The sequence below is a fragment of the Theobroma cacao genome, chromosome 1 (assembly GCF_053813885.1).
Source record: "Theobroma cacao isolate CCN51 chromosome 1, ASM5381388v1, whole genome shotgun sequence".
In the NCBI taxonomy this organism is placed as follows: domain Eukaryota; kingdom Viridiplantae; phylum Streptophyta; class Magnoliopsida; order Malvales; family Malvaceae; genus Theobroma; species Theobroma cacao.
In genome coordinates this window covers 41,351,947-41,367,146 of record NC_142639.1, presented here as the reverse complement: position 1 = coordinate 41,367,146, position 15,200 = coordinate 41,351,947, and the positions used below count along the sequence as shown (strand labels likewise).

Below are 15,200 nucleotides of genomic sequence, written 5' to 3'. Positions count from 1 at the left end.
AAACTGCAAACGACGTCGTTTTATAGCTCAATAAATAATTTATGCGAATTTTTTTCTATATTAGCACGTAATGAAGGAATTTTGACATGTTTAGTAGTATCATTTTGAATCAAGACTAGATGAATTAATACTTGGTGTGATGTCAAAAGCAAGTCGAAATTATATAAAAAAATGAGATATAAAATGTAAAATCGATTGACGATAATCATTAAGTGAAGTTAAATCAATTTCAACTCAATATTTATCTATACATATGTTTCAAAAAAGTATATGCACAAAGATGTTTGAGAAACAAAGCTCCTCAATGAAACTTCCTACCATGTATGAGAACCCCATTGCTTCTCCTCCCTAAGTTGTACGGGCTATATCATAGTCTGGTTATCCGCGTTTGAGACGCGGCTAAAGATGTTAGTAGTGATCGTCAAGTAGAAGTAGTAGTGAACCAAAGGAAAGAGCGTGTCATTTCCCGTGCCCTGCTTTCGTAAGTATGCAGAGCAGGAGCATCAGGGAATGAACAAAGATAGTTGACAAGCTTCAATCAAGTAAAATGAAGTGATTGAAATCGGGTCAACAGAAGCTAGATTGTACGTCTCACAGTGAAAGTTCAGATTTGGAAGGTGAGATCAGCAGATTCCTCAATAGACAGCCGAAGTAGGAAATGCGGCCATCTGGCCCACTGTCCTCTGTTTTCTTTAGTTTTTGTCATTTTTCGTTGCTGGATCAGACCTACAACCCATGATGGTATCAAACTCGTAATCATTATTCCATTTTAGTGCCCAAATTTTTATATTCCCAATGCAGCACCTTCTTCAAAGTACCTCTGGCCTTTCCTTTCACTCTTACACGTAATCAAGCTACCATTTTCCCAAGTGGAACACTTTCAATGGCTGTCTAAATTTCCCAAACGCCTTTGTTCATGTAGCGGTACGACAGTATAGCTCACAGTTATAACCACGGAAATCGTAGCTAATTGCAGCATGGTGCAGACACCAGGAGAACATGATAGATAAGTAGTTTGTTTATAGCATTAAGCATAAATTAAGATATTGTAAACGATTTATGATCCTCAATCGTCTTATATGACATCATTTTGTAGTAATTTATTATGATAAAGACCTCTCCTTAAAGAGTGTAATAAATACTTTATAATTGAATATTATTTATGTATTAAATAAAATTAAATTATTAAATTTTCTTACACCTTATTAGGTCTCCATGGTGGAGCAATTTGACCAATTTGGCTTCCGTAGGGCAATGGCCTTGCAATCAAACTACATGACAAAGGTAAAATCGATAAATAATGATATAAAGCAGTGAATATCTATTGCCATAATGCCATGACAGCTTTTTTACCTTTATTTTATGTACTCTTGCCTTAACATTAGAAAACAAAAGGAAATAAAAGAAGACATATTTTGTCTGCCATTTTCATGGTGCAAGAAATTCTTCATGTCCTCCATGATAGACCCGATACATAGACCCCACCATGCAACCAAATGACTGGCAAATCTGTAATTAATGAAAAAAAGCCCAAGAAATTAGACAATGCTATCCAACCAACATTCTTGTTCTTATAGCATAACCTGATAGCCATGCTATAAGTTGCTTCTGCATCCTTGGAGAACTCCACAAATTAAAGAAAACTCCTGCAGGCCAAAAATACTTGCAAAAAATGCAGGCCAAACTCTTTCATATCATTCCATCAGGATTCCATTCGCCAGGGAAACATCCTCAGCTGCATCAACCATCGTTACCAAAGAAGCTGCCACGGGCCATATCCATTTCCAGCCCTCCTGCGGATAATCATGTTCCAGGCCCTTTGACACTAGACAGGGATGATTCTGTGGCTGCCTTTTGGGACTATCAATTTTTATTCGTGTCACAACGCTCGGAGACGGCTGAGCCGATCACGCTCCGCGTTGTGGACGGTGCAATCCCCACGGACTTCCCCTCCGGTACATATTACCTAGCCGGTCCAGGGCTATTCACCGATGATCATGGCTCGACAGTGCACCCTTTAGACGGTCATGGTTACCTCAGGGCCTTTAGCATCGATGGTGCAGCTAGAGAAGTCAAGTTCATGGCTAGGTACGTAAAGACCGAAGCTCAAGCAGAGGAGCACGATCCCGTGACTGACACCTGGCAGTTTACGCACCGTGGCCCGTTTTCCGTGTTAAAGGGGGGCAAGAAACTTGGCAACGTTAAGGTGATGAAAAATGTAGCTAATACCAGTGTGTTGAGGTGGGGTGGAAGGTTATTGTGCTTATGGGAAGGTGGAGATCCTTACGAGATTGAATCAGGGACGTTGGAAACCATCGGGAGTTTTGATGTGATAAACGGCCATGATTTGTTGCCGGAGGCTGAGAAGAAGGGTACCGACGGTGATTTATTGGACGCAGCCGCCCGGCTGTTGAAGCCGATCCTATACGGTAAGTTTGTCCAATTTGCATTGTTGTTAAGGGAATCCATGTCAGCATCGAAGATGACTTATTTTATTTCTTTTTCACATCCATTTGTTTATTATATATCCCAAGTTGAAATTAACTTAGGTAATTTAATGCAGTTAAATGTTGTTTTATCCTAAATATGCTCGACAGGTGTGTTCAAGATGCCTCCCAAAAGACTCTTGTCTCATTATAAACTTGATGCTCAAAGGAACCGACTTCTTACAGTCTCATGCAACGCAGAGGACATGCTAGTGCCGCGCAGCAACTTTACATTTTATGGTTTGTTGTGTATATATATGTGTGTGTATATATATATATATAATTATTTGTACATAAGACATAGTACATAAAATTGATCATTGATGTCAGGATTTCTATTTGTATATTTCATGTTTGTAGAGTTCGACTCAGAATTCAAGTTGTTGCAGAAACAAGAATTCAACATCCCTGATCATTTGATGATCCATGATTGGGCTTTTACAGATAGTCATTACATACTGTTCGGCAATCGCGTCAAGCTCGATGTTATTGGTAATCACTGATCAACTGCAAAACAGATTGAGAATTCTGTAAACAGGATGGAAAATGAAGCATTTTCGTTATATTTAACTGCAGGATCGGTGACGGCAGTATGTGGGTTATCGCCAATGATATCGGCATTGTCAGTGAACCCAAGCAAGTCCACGTCTCCCATTTACTTGCTCCCTCGCTTTCCTGGTAAATCTGCTGGACAGCGAGATTGGAGAGTGCCGGTGGAAGCTCCATCCCGGAAGTGGCTATTGCATGTTGGCAATGCCTTTGAGGTCAAGGATGTGGATGGTAATTCGGAGATTCAAATCCAAGCATGTGCTTGTTCTTACCAATGGTTCAATTTCCAAAAATTATTTGGTAAGTTCATGTTTTTCCAGCGGTTTTTGTTCTTCTGCCTCGTATGGCAAGTATGTTGAAGTCTAACGTTGAAGCATGGGGACAGGATATAATTGGCAAAGTGGTAAACTAGATCCCTCGATTATGAATGTAAAACAAGGTGCAAATGAGTTGTTACCCCACCTTGTTCAGGTATCGATTAACCTGGACGCTGATGGAAACTGCCAAAACTGTTGCGTGGAGAATCTGAATCAATGGAACAAGCCATCTGATTTTCCAGTCATCAATCCAGACTTTTCTGGCAACAAGAATGAATACATTTATGCATCAACTTCTTCCGGGTCTAGGCAGACATTGCCCCATTTTCCGTTTGACATGGTGTTGAAGCTAAATTTGACAACAAAATCAACCTTTACATGGTCTGCAGGGGCTCGTAGATTTATCGGTGAGCCTATTTTTGTCCCCAAAGGAACCGAAGAAGATGATGGGTACATTCTTGTAGTCGAAGTAAGCAACCGATACCTGTTAAAATTTTCCTTTTGCTTAGTTTTTTTGCTCCTTTCTGACATGATTTATGTTGTTTGACAGTATGCAGTTTCAATACAGAGATGTTATCTTGTCATCTTGGATCCTAAGAGGATTGGTGAAACTGATGCCCTGGTCGCAAGACTAGAAGTCCCTCAGCACTTGAACTTCCCTCTCGGCTTTCATGGGCTTTGGGCCAATAGCCCTTGAACTTCCCCAAGCACCAATTGAAGATTTTTGTACGAAATCACCATATCATTAGTTTTAATTCAATAATACATGCACGAATATCGCATATCCAACTCAAAGAGTTAAACTCAAATATCTTCATTTAAATAAAAAAATATTAAAAAGTTTGAAAATTTCGTAATTTGCATCTAAATTAATGAGTTACATATTTAATTATTAAACAACTATCATCTTTAATATATCAAAATCCTATCCTATATAAAGAAGAGCTATCTATCTTTGTAAAGAAATAATTTTATACTCTTGAATTAAAAGAAGACTGTGTATTAATTTAACCATAAAAAATAAAGTAAAGATTCGAGATCTTGGATTAAATATTTTTCTTAAAAATCTTATCTCGAATTAATGATGCATCGAGTAGTATTTTTTTAATTTTTATGAGTTTTTACGATTTTTGAACGAAATAAAATTAGGTAATTTTTTTTTAATGATTTTATTGATGTATGTTTACCAAAATTCATTAATTAATAGGATATCCTTCTCTTATATGAAAAAGATATATTGTTTCAAAACTTTATTAAACTTCATTTCCGTAGATAACATATTAGCAAAGATTTAATAAAAATTTGGACATGACTAAAATAAGCCAAACGTTTGTGGTAAAATAATAAATGAACCAAAATTAATTTATCACGTGCGAAGCATGTGATGAGACTGGGCGGGCGAACCAGCCCGAACCGTCTGTGCCTATCGCGCTTCAAATCAGAAACCCTCCCAAAATTTCCAAAACCTTCCATCGTTCGAAAAACCCCAACGCCAGCAATTCTAAACAGAGGAGAGAGAGAGGGCTGGAGAAAGGAGGAACAGATCGGGGAAAATGTCGGGTTTCTCGTTCCCTTCCTCATCCTCTTCTCAATCTTCATCATCATCGTCGTCATCTCCGTTCTCATTAGGATCCTCCCCATCTCCATTCGGGTTATCCACTTCTGCATCCGCACCCACTTTTGGTTCTTCGCTTTTCAACTCAAACCCTAGCTCCTCCTCCTCCACCGCCATAACCACCACCCCGGCATTCTCGTCAAATCCTGCCTCCGGCTCGAGTCCATTCGTCGGGTTCGGACAACCCAGCTCTTCCTCTTCTTCCGCCTCTTCGGCTCCCGTATCCTCTTTCGCGGTCGGTTCCGGTTCCGGCGCATCCCCCTTCTCCTCATCTTCTTCTTCTGCAACCTCCGGTTTGTTCGGAGCAGCTTCTTCTGCATCAACTTCACCTTTGCCTTGGGGCGCACCTTCTTCCGCAGCACCTTCCGCTTCGCCGCTGTTTGTCTCGGCTTCTTCCGCTGCAGGTTCGGGTTCATCCTTGTTTGGGACATCGATTTCTAGTACGAGTTCGCCTTCATTTGGGTTCGCCACAGCTTCATCTACGGTCAGTTCTGCTCTGTCCATTTTTGGAGCATCTTCATCCGCAGCGAGTACAACAGGTTCATCTTTATTCGGGGCATCTTCATTCACAGCGAGTACAACAGGTTCATCTTTATTCGGGGCATCTTCATTCGCAGCTAGTACAACAGGTTCATCGTTATTCGTGGCATGTTCATCGGCTTCTACTACTCCTTTGTTTGGCTCCACAGCAAGTTCAGGTCCATCCCTCTTTGGGGCATCTGCATCAGCAGTAAGTTCAGCTTCATCCCCGTTTGGAGCCAGCGGTGGTTCCTCTCTATTTTTATCTTCACCAGCGCCAACTGCAGCTCCTACTACTAGCTCTTTTGGCTCTTCATCATCGTCTTCAGCTTCTACTGCTGCTGCAGCTACAACTCCATCCTTTTCAAGCTTGCTATCATCAAGCTCTGCTTCAAATTCAACCTCCGCTTCACCATTCTTGGCTTCTACTGGGTTCTCTTTCTCGAGTAGTTCGTCATTTTTGAAGAGCACTGCAAGTTCAACATCAACACCAACCTCTACGACAGCTCCTTCGTTAACAGCTGCTGCTTCTTCATCAAGCTCGTCAGGCTTCTCTTTCGCTCCACCTTCTTCTTCAGCCTCTCAACCTACCTTTGGATATGGCAATGCAGCTGCCATGTCTAAACCCACTTCTTTGTCTTTTGGAACGTCATCGGCGCCATTGTTTTCTACAGTTACCACCACAACTAGTGCTTATACTCCAGCAGCTAGTACTGCTGCTGCTTCTGCTTCTTCTTCTGCTGCGGCTTCAACACCGGCATTCCCTACATTTAATTTGAGTTCATCTTCTGCTACTACGGCTTCTTCATCAGCTGCACCTGCAAGTTCAGCTGCTTCATCAGCTGCTGTGAGTTCTTTTACTGGATTTGGTGTGACAAATGCAGCTGCTACGTCAGGGAGTACCAGTTCTTTCACTGGTTTTTCATTATCGACAAAACCATCTGCTCCTACTTCATCCTCACAAGCGCAATCCACTACTACTGCTCCTGTATTCAGTGAGTTGTTTACTTATGTACTTCAATATTTGAGGTTTATTTATTTCCTCAATGCTTATTGTCTTTCTTTTTTTGTACTGTTATGTTGCCTTTTAATAATTCTTACATTCTTAATCTGAATTTCGTTTATCCTGTAATCAGTTATTTCATAGAATGCTAAGGTGCCTAGATCAAGTACTAGTGATTATATGTTGAAGCATCAAATGTGTATTTTTTCTGTAGGTTTCCCTGGTTCCAGTTCTGCTGCTTCAATAACTTCAACTTCCAGTACTACGACTGCCCAAACATCATCAACCCTTGTTGTAGCTTCAAGTAGTGGGTATGTTTTGGTTTCTTGTTGGTGGCTTTATGTTTTAGCCTTTGCTGGTATTCAGAACCATATCCCAGTTTCTGTCAATATTAAATTCCAACGCTTTTATTACTTAAAGTATTAGCTTTAGGTACTTTTGTCTCTGAAACTTTATCTAGAGAAATAGCTTTTGGGAGGTTAAATCTGTCTTTTCTCTCTGCCCCGGCTTTCTCATATATCCTTTGACATTACGTAATGTTTGGTTTTTCTTGTATCAAATTGTTCAATGAAAATTAAAAGTGAAGTCATCGGAAATGAATGTCTGGTGCCTAAGCCAGTGGCACTATAGATAGGGCTGAAACTCTATCATAACATATCGTCCACCTTGCCTTTGGTGGGCTTGTGATGAGAGATGAATGTAGCATGTACAAGTGTGGGGAGTGCTAACTATAACTGGTCTCATTTTTGGAGGTTCTAAAATCTTTAAATATTTTATGGAGCCTTTTGATATTTTGAACTGTAGGAACATTTCCTCTGTTATTCTCTTTAGTTTTACTAGGATGGCATCCTTTTTCTTATTATTTTTTTTGTATGTTTCTTTAATTAAAATGATATAGTCTTCAATCTTCTTTAAACTAGCTTCAATAAAAATGTCAGTAAAAGTTATTGTTGAATTTATGCAATGATTCTGGTGTAACTTCTGTATGACGCCTTCCTTTTTTTTTTTTATATTTATTCTTCTAGGACTAGTTTAAGTGCCACAGCTGCAATATCTGCTACACCAAAATTACCATCTGAGATAACAGGAAAGACAGTGGAGGAGGTAATTTCCTTTTTATTTTATTTATTATTTTTTCTTAATGATGTAAAATCCTTCTCTTTCATGTGTCTTCATAAGTTTTTCCCGCTAACTATTTCATGCTACAGGAGCAATTACGCTAAAGGGTAAGTTATATTTGTGTTATGATATTGTTTGTGGTCCCAAATAAGTTTTTATATGCATTAAAACAATCAAAGAGAAAAAGGCTAAATAATATTCACAAGATATTTGCAAGTATAAAGAAGTCAAAAATATGAAGTGGGAATGTGGAATATGTATCTCAAGCATATGCAAAGCAAACAAGTGGGACGATCCTGCCTTTTTCAAACCTTATCATCTTTATACTAGAGCTTTTCTCAAATTTCACTTTTTAGAAGGAAGAAAAAGGAGTAGTTATTTTTAGTGGATCCAAGATGCCTGTTGCAGGGTTGCTGTTTCTATTTCATAGCTTCCCCATCTTCATTCTAATTTTGATTGCCATTGAGCTAATAAGCTTTTCTACTTTTGGGCTAAAGATCATCAAGGAATGGAATGCTGAACTTCAAGAACGCACTGGAAAATTTCGAAAGCAGGCCAGTGCAATAGCTGAGTGGGACAGGCGAATATTGCAGAATCGTGATGTTCTTCTTAGGCTTGAGGTATTATATTATCTTGTGAGATAGCATTCTTGTTAGTGTCATTTGTAAGCCTTGTTGACAATGTTGATGTGACAAGGTTCTTATATTCTCCTCATATTTACTGAAATTTAGTAATGTAATTTGTTGGTGTATATTTCTCTTCTCCTAATTCTAAACATCAATTCAGATTGAAGTGGCAAAAGTGGTTGAGGCCCAAGCTAGCTTGGAGCGACAACTGGAGTTAATTGAGACTCACCAGCAAGAGGTATTTTAATAGTGTTTTTGCTAGTATACATTTTGCTAACTTATTAGCATAACATGGTTTAGGATTAGACGACCTTATGACTGTTGTTATTGCTGATTCACTGGAGGAAATTTCTGCATAGCTATGAAAATTTATATTGCTTCAGCTCAGCATGAAATTGTTTTTTTTTTTTTTTGGTTAGTTATGCTGTTCTTGTTCTAATGGATTTTTTATTTTTCATTATTATTGATGATTTTACCATCTTGATTGTTGCGTCCTTATCTTATGGACCTACTCTTAGGTTCTCCATGGTAAGCCATCTTATCAAATATTGTAATTGTTAATATTGGTTGATGCTTGTTACCAAGTTTAAGTCTTTAACAATCAATTTCGTGTATTTTTTTTTTCTGTTGTTCAATATGCTTGAATATTTACTGAATAAGGGCATGAAATATATATTCAACACATAACCGTTAGCTTTAATTGGTCATATTTTCTAGTAGATTGGCTTGTGTGGTGGATAACTATTCTAGAAAGAAACACATTTACATTCTTCTATTGGTGGTCAATCAAATTGTTGCGAGATTGTCTTCTGCCACGATTGTCTGCTCATTCCAGGTGCTAGTTGAGAGCACAGTTCTCCTTTTCTAGTGAAAGTCTCCCCAATATTCAGATGCAGAAATATAAGGTTTTCTCCTGTCAAACATAGAAAATATTTTGTTTCCAGTATGACATTATAGTTTGTACTTTGTAGTGTTTAAGTTTTGTGAAGATCATATGAACACTCATAGTATGAATTCTTAAAGTGCCCTGTAAAATGATTGTGTAAGCTATTGCTTGCCTCCTAATCACTATCTTTTGACTGTATATTCATGACTATATGTGTATAATCTGATAAAACCATTACTATTTTAAAAAAAAAATGTTTGATGAATGTTTAATGCATCTCCCCCTTAGGTTGATAAAGCTTTGCTAAGTATGGAAGAAGAAGCAGAACGTATTTATAAGGATGAGCGTGGATTGCTTCTTGATGATGAAGCTGCATCAACACGAGATGCAATGTGAGAATTAGCTTGTTTTAACTTTAGTCTAGTTTTAGATCTCATCACAAGCTTGGTCTTTTTGTGCACAAGTGAGCTTTGCTTAAGATATATTCATTTGACGAACCTTATCTTGGCTAAACCAGAGCTGGATCAGACTGTGCTCGTCACCTCTGTTCATATTGATTGATTGCAAGTGTAAGAGTATATTTTTTATTTGCTTTTCAGGTATGAGCAGGCAGAAATTGTGGAGAGGGAATTGGAGCAGATGGCAGAACAGATTAAATCTATTATTGAGACTGTAAACTCTAGTCAGGTAACTGCTCTCCGTCTTATGATCAACTTGCTCTAATTAGCCTTTACAACGTAAGCAGAAATTAAAATTGCCTTCTACTTTGCTTAGGGTGGGGAACTTGAGGCACTTGATGGAATGACTCCTTTAGATGTGGTTGTCAGAATCTTGAATAATCAACTGACTTCTTTAATGTGGATTGATGAGAAGGTTCGTAATTTTTTTCCTGCATTTATTGGTCTCCTTAATTGTATAAAATAATTGTTACATTTGTATTCTTGAAAATTGAGAAATCTATGTAATATTAATTGGTGACATTTTGGGTAGTTAAGTTGGAAATTAGTTGGTCTGTTTACACTTCTTAGTAGATGTCTTTTGTTCCCTATTTACCTGCTTCAAATACGTATATAACGAAACAGCATCTTGTGACAGTCCCAAAAGTTATTTAGAAGCGAGAAATTAAGTTAATTATTGTGTAGTCAACATTCTCTTATCTTCCTGGATTTTATAAGAGTTATATTTCAGTACCAGGAACTCTGACTTATCTGAACCATTCATTTCAGGCTGAGGAATTCTCTTCTCGTATCCAAAAGCTTGCCATGCAGGGTTCTGCTGCAGATCGAGAATTAATGGCTCCGAAATTTTGGATGTCATGATCCTGGAATTTGTACACTTAGCTTAAAGGTTGTCCCAAAGTTACTATGTAGTAAATGCAGAACAAAGGTGAAATACACCTTTGTTAATTTTTCAACGAAATACATTTAATGTTTTACTTATTCCCCTTTCATAGGTTTGGACCGTTTGGTGCTCTGACAACATTTTTCAGGTGATGTAATTGGTGGTGATTATAGCCATTAAAGTTAGTACAAGTTTTTGCTAGCCGATGGCTTGACCTAATAGTTGTTACCTTTCGTAGGAGGATTGAGTTTCAGGGTTCGCCTTCCCTTCTACCTCCCGTATGTATAAAAAAAATTAGGACCTTCGTTTTTTCGGGCTGTTAGGGTTAATGCCTGAGGGCGGATATGATTATGGAAATTTTGAACGATCTCTGATAAGATGGGTGAAGAGAGTAATCAAAATATCAAGCTTAATCATACTGCAACTGAACAGGCTCTGTGCATCAGATATTGGTTTGGCTAATAAGATGAAAAGCATCAAGCGAAATTGTTCAAGGCCATGGTATGCCTCTGCTTTGACTCTTCATCACCCTTTGGATAGTAAAGATAATTACATGGAATGAAGAAAATGTTTGAATCAGAGAGTAAACCGATCATGTTTGTTACGTCTTTGATCAAACCCTTTGAACCCGAGCTACAATCACGATCAACAGTATGACAATGGAGAGAAGCAGCGATGATCTAATTGTTTCGTCCAACTGGTCTCTGGTTTCTTCATCAGGCTTTTCACTCCCACGAGTTTGGAAAACCTCATTCAGAAGAGACTGGAATTTCATTACGAGTTCTGTGATTTTTGCTTTTGTCATGTCCAAAATCCACTGCAAAATGACTTTGCCGAGGTCTGCTTCAACGGTTGAATTGCATGCCCTTCCATTTTCAACTGCAAGGAACAGAAGACTCAGTGCAAAATCATACAAAATGCACTCATGGTTGACATTGTTTATATAGAAAAGAAATACAAGAATTTCCTTCTGTAGTAACTCCATGCTGGAGCCTGGCCCGCAGGATACTCTTAGGTAGACAAAAAGGTGTTCTTTTTCTTTCTGAGCAGAGTTTTCTAAGTATTTCCCGTTCTATTTAATTCAATTCCATTGCATTGCTCCATTTTTATTTCTTGGAAGCTGCTATGTTAGCTGCAGGATTCCGCCTCATATTTTGGTCATTACTACATTTACAGACTTTCATGGCAGATAAAAGCAACAAGAATCTATCTTCAAAACTAAAAAAGGCTAAGCACATATTTGGCCATAGGAATTAAGCTAAGATGGTGGCTTTCAGAAACAGACCTGCAGGGTGGGGCAACTCACAGAGCTTCCGAACTAACTCATTCTTCCTAATAGCATCCCAAAGAGCTTTATCAGATGATAGTGCAACGACCAGCCTCTACATGCACATTCCATTCACATAAGAGACAATTTAGAAAATGTAGCTAAAAGTACAAATCACAACAATTTCGAAGCAGAACTAGCAATTCAGGAACTAGTAACTACCCATCAAAATATCTGAAAAAGTTAATTCAAGGCATGAACCTTAACAGATGGCTCCTTCAGGAGCAAGCTGAAGGCATCGTGGGCTCTTCCAAGCCCTTGAGATTGCCATCGTCTTGAGTCACAACTGTCCAAAAGAGGCTGCAGCCATTTCATTTGTGGTGTAGATGAAGAAACCCTATGAATGAAACTGGTCGAGAAAGCAAAATTATTAGAAACGCTCCCCGGTATAAGTATAAATTCTCAAGAAAGTCAGAAACCACTCACTTCTGGAGGGCAGCTACAGCATCTTCAACTTCTGGCTTGGACGGAACAGGCCCCAAAACAAAATTATTGAAGGACCCGGTTGCTGTTTTATTCTCTTTTCCATCTACAGCCTCTAGCCTTCTACAAATTTCACCATGGCAGGTGGAGGAAGAAGAAGCAGTAGAAGGTCTAAGTGGAGCAGTATAATTGGATGGCACTGGAAGGCTAAGACTGTTTGAAGAAGACGACGATATGGAAGGAACGCTAGAGGAGGAAGAATTGAATTGAATCATTGGAAGCTCAATGTGCATGGTTCCTCCTCCCATGGTTCTTCTCCTTTTAGTTATTCAGTAATCTAATCTTTGCTTCTGCAATTGCTATTGCAAGGCATAGGAAAGGAACTAGGGCACTCATCTAGTAAGTTCCAAGATTTTAGCTTTTATTTTTTTCTGGGCCAATAATATTTCTGCACAATTACACTTGGTTGAGATATTATTCTTGTAGATAGTATTGTAAGTTCTATTACTTTTCCCTTAGAGAAAAAAACAGAACAAATGTTACTTTCAACAAATAAGTTATATAAGCATATTAATTACATTTAATTTAAGCAATAAATTCCAATCATATAGACTGAAATTGGGTGGTTTTTGGATGACTGGGTGTGTACCATTTCTTTTGTATAACATACAAAGTAAGTTAAAGCTTAAAATTTCCATCCAAACCCTTCACACTGTGCCTTGCAACTTGGAAGGGTTGTGGGGTGAGGTTTTGTTCCTAAAGTTAGCCTTGTCCTTCTCCGTAGGAAAGGCGATGGAAAATCATTGAAGAAAAAGAAACTATAAAAAGGAAAAAGAACAAGGGAAATTGACTGATTCTTATAGAAGGTACAAGAAGAAAACATCCCCAGATTCGGAGCAGCATTTTCCATTCATATGATCATATCCAGCTATACGACAAAATGGTTTCATAACCTTTCCCTGTCTCTCTCTTGCATTGGTAAAACACATGCAGAAAGTGGCTGATATGATTCGGTGTTTTCGTTTTTGTAATGTTGTGATCACAGATGGAGGACACCAGTGCGCCTTCAAGTTACGTAAGGCTTACAAAGGAAAAAGAGCCTCTGGAAGATATCACCCCTGGAGAACTCAATCAACCCGTTCAAGTTCCTCAGGTTTTTCCATTGTTTAATGATCATTTCTCTTTCCCTCACATGCTTTCGATCTGCATTCTCTTGCTATCTGTTTCTATTGCTAGTATATTGCATTTAAACTAGTTCTTGAATTGAAGCAGAGATTTCTTTCTTTATACATTGCATGGTGTTGGTTCTTTTGTGGGCTTATTTCATTTTTTGTCAGATCTGGGTCCGATGTTGTTGCATTGAACAGATTAAATTCTTTGTTAGTTTGCTATTTGAACTGGTATGGCATGGTTTACGAGATACTTATGTTTATAATATCTCTATTTGAAGTGGTATGGCATTGGATTTCTCTTGCTTTGTTGATCAAAAAAGAAAACTGTGTTTTCCTTCTTGGTTTGCTTCTGATTTTCTCTACCATTTTGATATATAGTTGATAGTTCGTACTTGTCCTGAATGTGGGCAACCTCTACCTCAAAGCTATGAGCCACCTGCTGATGAAGACTGGACAACAGGAATTTGCGGCTGTCTTGAAGATACTGATAGCTGTAAGAGTCCAATCCACTTTTTAACTGAATATACAGAACAAACAGCATAATGCTTGAAAGAGTTTTGCTGATAATCATACTGCTATATATGGAGCATTGCTCAAGGCTCATTTACATCAAGGATTTCACGGTGTTGTAATTGTTGATCATTTTTAGATCATTACATAATGTTTCAGGCTGGACTGGTCTCTTTTGTCCATGTTTGTTGTTTGGGCAAAACGTTGAAACCTTGAGAGAAGATATTGCAAGGAAAGATGCGTGCTTCTGTCATGCTTTATGTGTAGAAGGCGGAATGGTGGTTGCAGGAGCAACTCTACTCGTCCATGGTATTGACCCTAAAACATCATTTCTCATTTGTGAGACCCTGGTTTTCGCTTGGTGGTTGTGTGGCATCTACAATGGCTTGTTTCGACAATCACTACAGAAAAAATATCATCTCAAGGTATGTTCATTCCTGTGAATATAAGCACAGGTTGTCTGAGGTATTTGCCCTGGATTTACAATCCTAGAGACATTTGTAGTTATGTACCCTTTAGCAAACTATCAGCAATGCTATCAGTTTCATAAAGATGTGAACCTCAATGAATGAATATCAGCAATGCATCTTTGGAAAGGTTGAAGGCCCCTGCATGTTGTTCTGTTGCTACCCTTTATGTTTCTCTTTCTCAACATTAATTTCCTGGTTTTTGTGGAAACACCAGGGAAGCTGTTTCATCCTAGCATCAAAAATTGTGGCAGTTGTTGGCTGACTGCTAGCTCTGTGCTGTTGTTTAATTTTGCAGAACTCACCCTGTGATCCCTGCATGGTTCACTGCTGCTTGCATTGGTGTGCCTTGTGTCAAGAGCATAGAGAGATGAAGAACCATCTATCTGACAACGCTGAAACCCAAATGACCGTTGTTAAGCCTCCTCCTGTTCAAGAGATGAACTCTGATGATCAGAAACAGGAGCCTGCATCATCATCTCCATCTGCAGCATCTTCTGGAAATGGTGAACACACAAATTTGGAGATACAGCCAGTATAGAATTTCCTAATCACCATCAAATCATATACCACTATCCTTTTTTTTTTTTTTTTCCTGTTTATTTTGCAAATCTAAGCCAAGCAACTGATTGAAAGGAGGATCAGGAGGGCTGATTGCTAGCATACAAGAACTATAGTTTTTTTTATCTTTTTGCAAGCATTGAATTCATTGATTAAACACATTGAATTTAGAAAAAAAATTGAAACTGGTAGCTCATATATCTCATTGTTATCATGTTTATACATATATAGAGACCATAGACTGTAAATTAACAAGAGTAAAAGAAAAAAAGTGTTTCT

General features: G+C 38.3%; 4 protein-coding genes across 7 annotated transcripts; 3 read left to right on the top strand and 1 right to left on the bottom strand.

The window, feature by feature from the left end:
- Positions 1–1,645: 1,645 nt before the first annotated feature.
- Positions 1,646–4,131, top strand: CCD7 (carotenoid cleavage dioxygenase 7). The gene is made up of 6 exons (XM_018120936.2): positions 1,646–2,429; positions 2,598–2,726; positions 2,847–2,978; positions 3,063–3,335; positions 3,421–3,821; positions 3,903–4,131. Exons 1-6 carry the CDS (start codon positions 1,673–1,675, stop codon positions 4,047–4,049), a joined length of 1,839 nt encoding a protein of 612 aa, XP_017976425.2. The 5' UTR covers positions 1,646–1,672; the 3' UTR covers positions 4,050–4,131.
- Positions 4,132–4,809: 678 nt separating this feature from the next.
- Positions 4,810–10,680, top strand: EMB2766 (structural constituent of nuclear pore). 4 transcript variants are annotated; one of them, XM_007052157.3, is made up of 10 exons: positions 4,811–6,481; positions 6,704–6,800; positions 7,515–7,593; positions 8,106–8,228; positions 8,395–8,472; positions 9,409–9,512; positions 9,720–9,807; positions 9,895–9,993; positions 10,347–10,467; positions 10,574–10,680. In XM_007052157.3, the coding sequence occupies exons 1-9, from the start codon at positions 4,906–4,908 to the stop codon at positions 10,437–10,439; spliced, it is 2,337 nt and encodes a 778-aa protein (XP_007052219.3). In that variant the 5' UTR covers positions 4,811–4,905; the 3' UTR covers positions 10,440–10,467; positions 10,574–10,680. The 4 variants fall into 4 exon arrangements, 3 of the variants coding, with proteins under 3 accessions (XP_088664410.1, XP_007052219.3, XP_017985353.2); XM_018129864.2 differs by having other exon boundaries at positions 10,347–10,680; XR_016027491.1 differs by lacking the exons at positions 9,895–9,993; positions 10,347–10,467; positions 10,574–10,680 and adding an exon at positions 9,070–9,139 and having other exon boundaries at positions 4,810–6,481; positions 9,720–9,748.
- A 197-nt stretch (positions 10,681–10,877) lies between these two features.
- Positions 10,878–12,632, bottom strand: LOC18614402 (uncharacterized). The gene is made up of 4 exons (XM_007052156.3): positions 12,215–12,632; positions 11,990–12,137; positions 11,747–11,843; positions 10,878–11,340 (listed from the first exon to the last, which is right to left on the bottom strand). Exons 1-4 carry the CDS (start codon positions 12,517–12,519, stop codon positions 11,075–11,077), a joined length of 816 nt encoding a protein of 271 aa, XP_007052218.3. The 5' UTR covers positions 12,520–12,632; the 3' UTR covers positions 10,878–11,074.
- Positions 12,633–13,256: 624 nt separating this feature from the next.
- LOC18614401 (PLAC8 family protein) lies at positions 13,257–15,037 on the top strand. The gene is made up of 4 exons (XM_018129858.2): positions 13,257–13,364; positions 13,762–13,876; positions 14,053–14,318; positions 14,659–15,037. The coding sequence occupies exons 1-4, from the start codon at positions 13,257–13,259 to the stop codon at positions 14,899–14,901; spliced, it is 732 nt and encodes a 243-aa protein (XP_017985347.1). The 3' UTR covers positions 14,902–15,037.
- Positions 15,038–15,200: the final 163 nt, after the last annotated feature.

What these genes read in the sequence shown, in the direction of transcription:
- EMB2766 (XM_007052157.3), top strand. Translation starts at nt 4,906, where the DNA reads ATGTCGGGTTTCTCGTTCCCTTCCTCATCCTCTTCTCAATCTTCATCA. An exon ending in CAGGAAAGACAGTGGAGGAG is followed by an intron (nt 7,594 to 8,105) that starts GTAATTTCCTTT and finishes TTTGGGCTAAAG; the next exon opens with ATCATCAAGGAATGGAATGC. An exon ending in TTGAGACTCACCAGCAAGAG is followed by an intron (nt 8,473 to 9,408) that starts GTATTTTAATAG and finishes TCTCCCCCTTAG; the next exon opens with GTTGATAAAGCTTTGCTAAG.
- LOC18614401 (XM_018129858.2), top strand. Translation starts at nt 13,257, where the DNA reads ATGGAGGACACCAGTGCGCCTTCAAGTTACGTAAGGCTTACAAAGGAA. An exon ending in AACCCGTTCAAGTTCCTCAG is followed by an intron (nt 13,365 to 13,761) that starts GTTTTTCCATTG and finishes TTTGATATATAG; the next exon opens with TTGATAGTTCGTACTTGTCC. An exon ending in TCTTGAAGATACTGATAGCT is followed by an intron (nt 13,877 to 14,052) that starts GTAAGAGTCCAA and finishes ATAATGTTTCAG; the next exon opens with GCTGGACTGGTCTCTTTTGT.
- LOC18614402 (XM_007052156.3), bottom strand. Translation starts at nt 12,519, where the DNA reads ATGGGAGGAGGAACCATGCACATTGAGCTTCCAATGATTCAATTCAAT. An exon ending in TGAAGGAGCCATCTGTTAAG is followed by an intron (nt 11,844 to 11,989) that starts GTTCATGCCTTG and finishes ATGTGCATGTAG; the next exon opens with AGGCTGGTCGTTGCACTATC. An exon ending in TGAGTTGCCCCACCCTGCAG is followed by an intron (nt 11,341 to 11,746) that starts GTCTGTTTCTGA and finishes TGTTCCTTGCAG; the next exon opens with TTGAAAATGGAAGGGCATGC.
- CCD7 (XM_018120936.2), top strand. Translation starts at nt 1,673, where the DNA reads ATGCAGGCCAAACTCTTTCATATCATTCCATCAGGATTCCATTCGCCA. An exon ending in GTTGAAGCCGATCCTATACG is followed by an intron (nt 2,430 to 2,597) that starts GTAAGTTTGTCC and finishes TATGCTCGACAG; the next exon opens with GTGTGTTCAAGATGCCTCCC. An exon ending in CAGCAACTTTACATTTTATG is followed by an intron (nt 2,727 to 2,846) that starts GTTTGTTGTGTA and finishes TCATGTTTGTAG; the next exon opens with AGTTCGACTCAGAATTCAAG.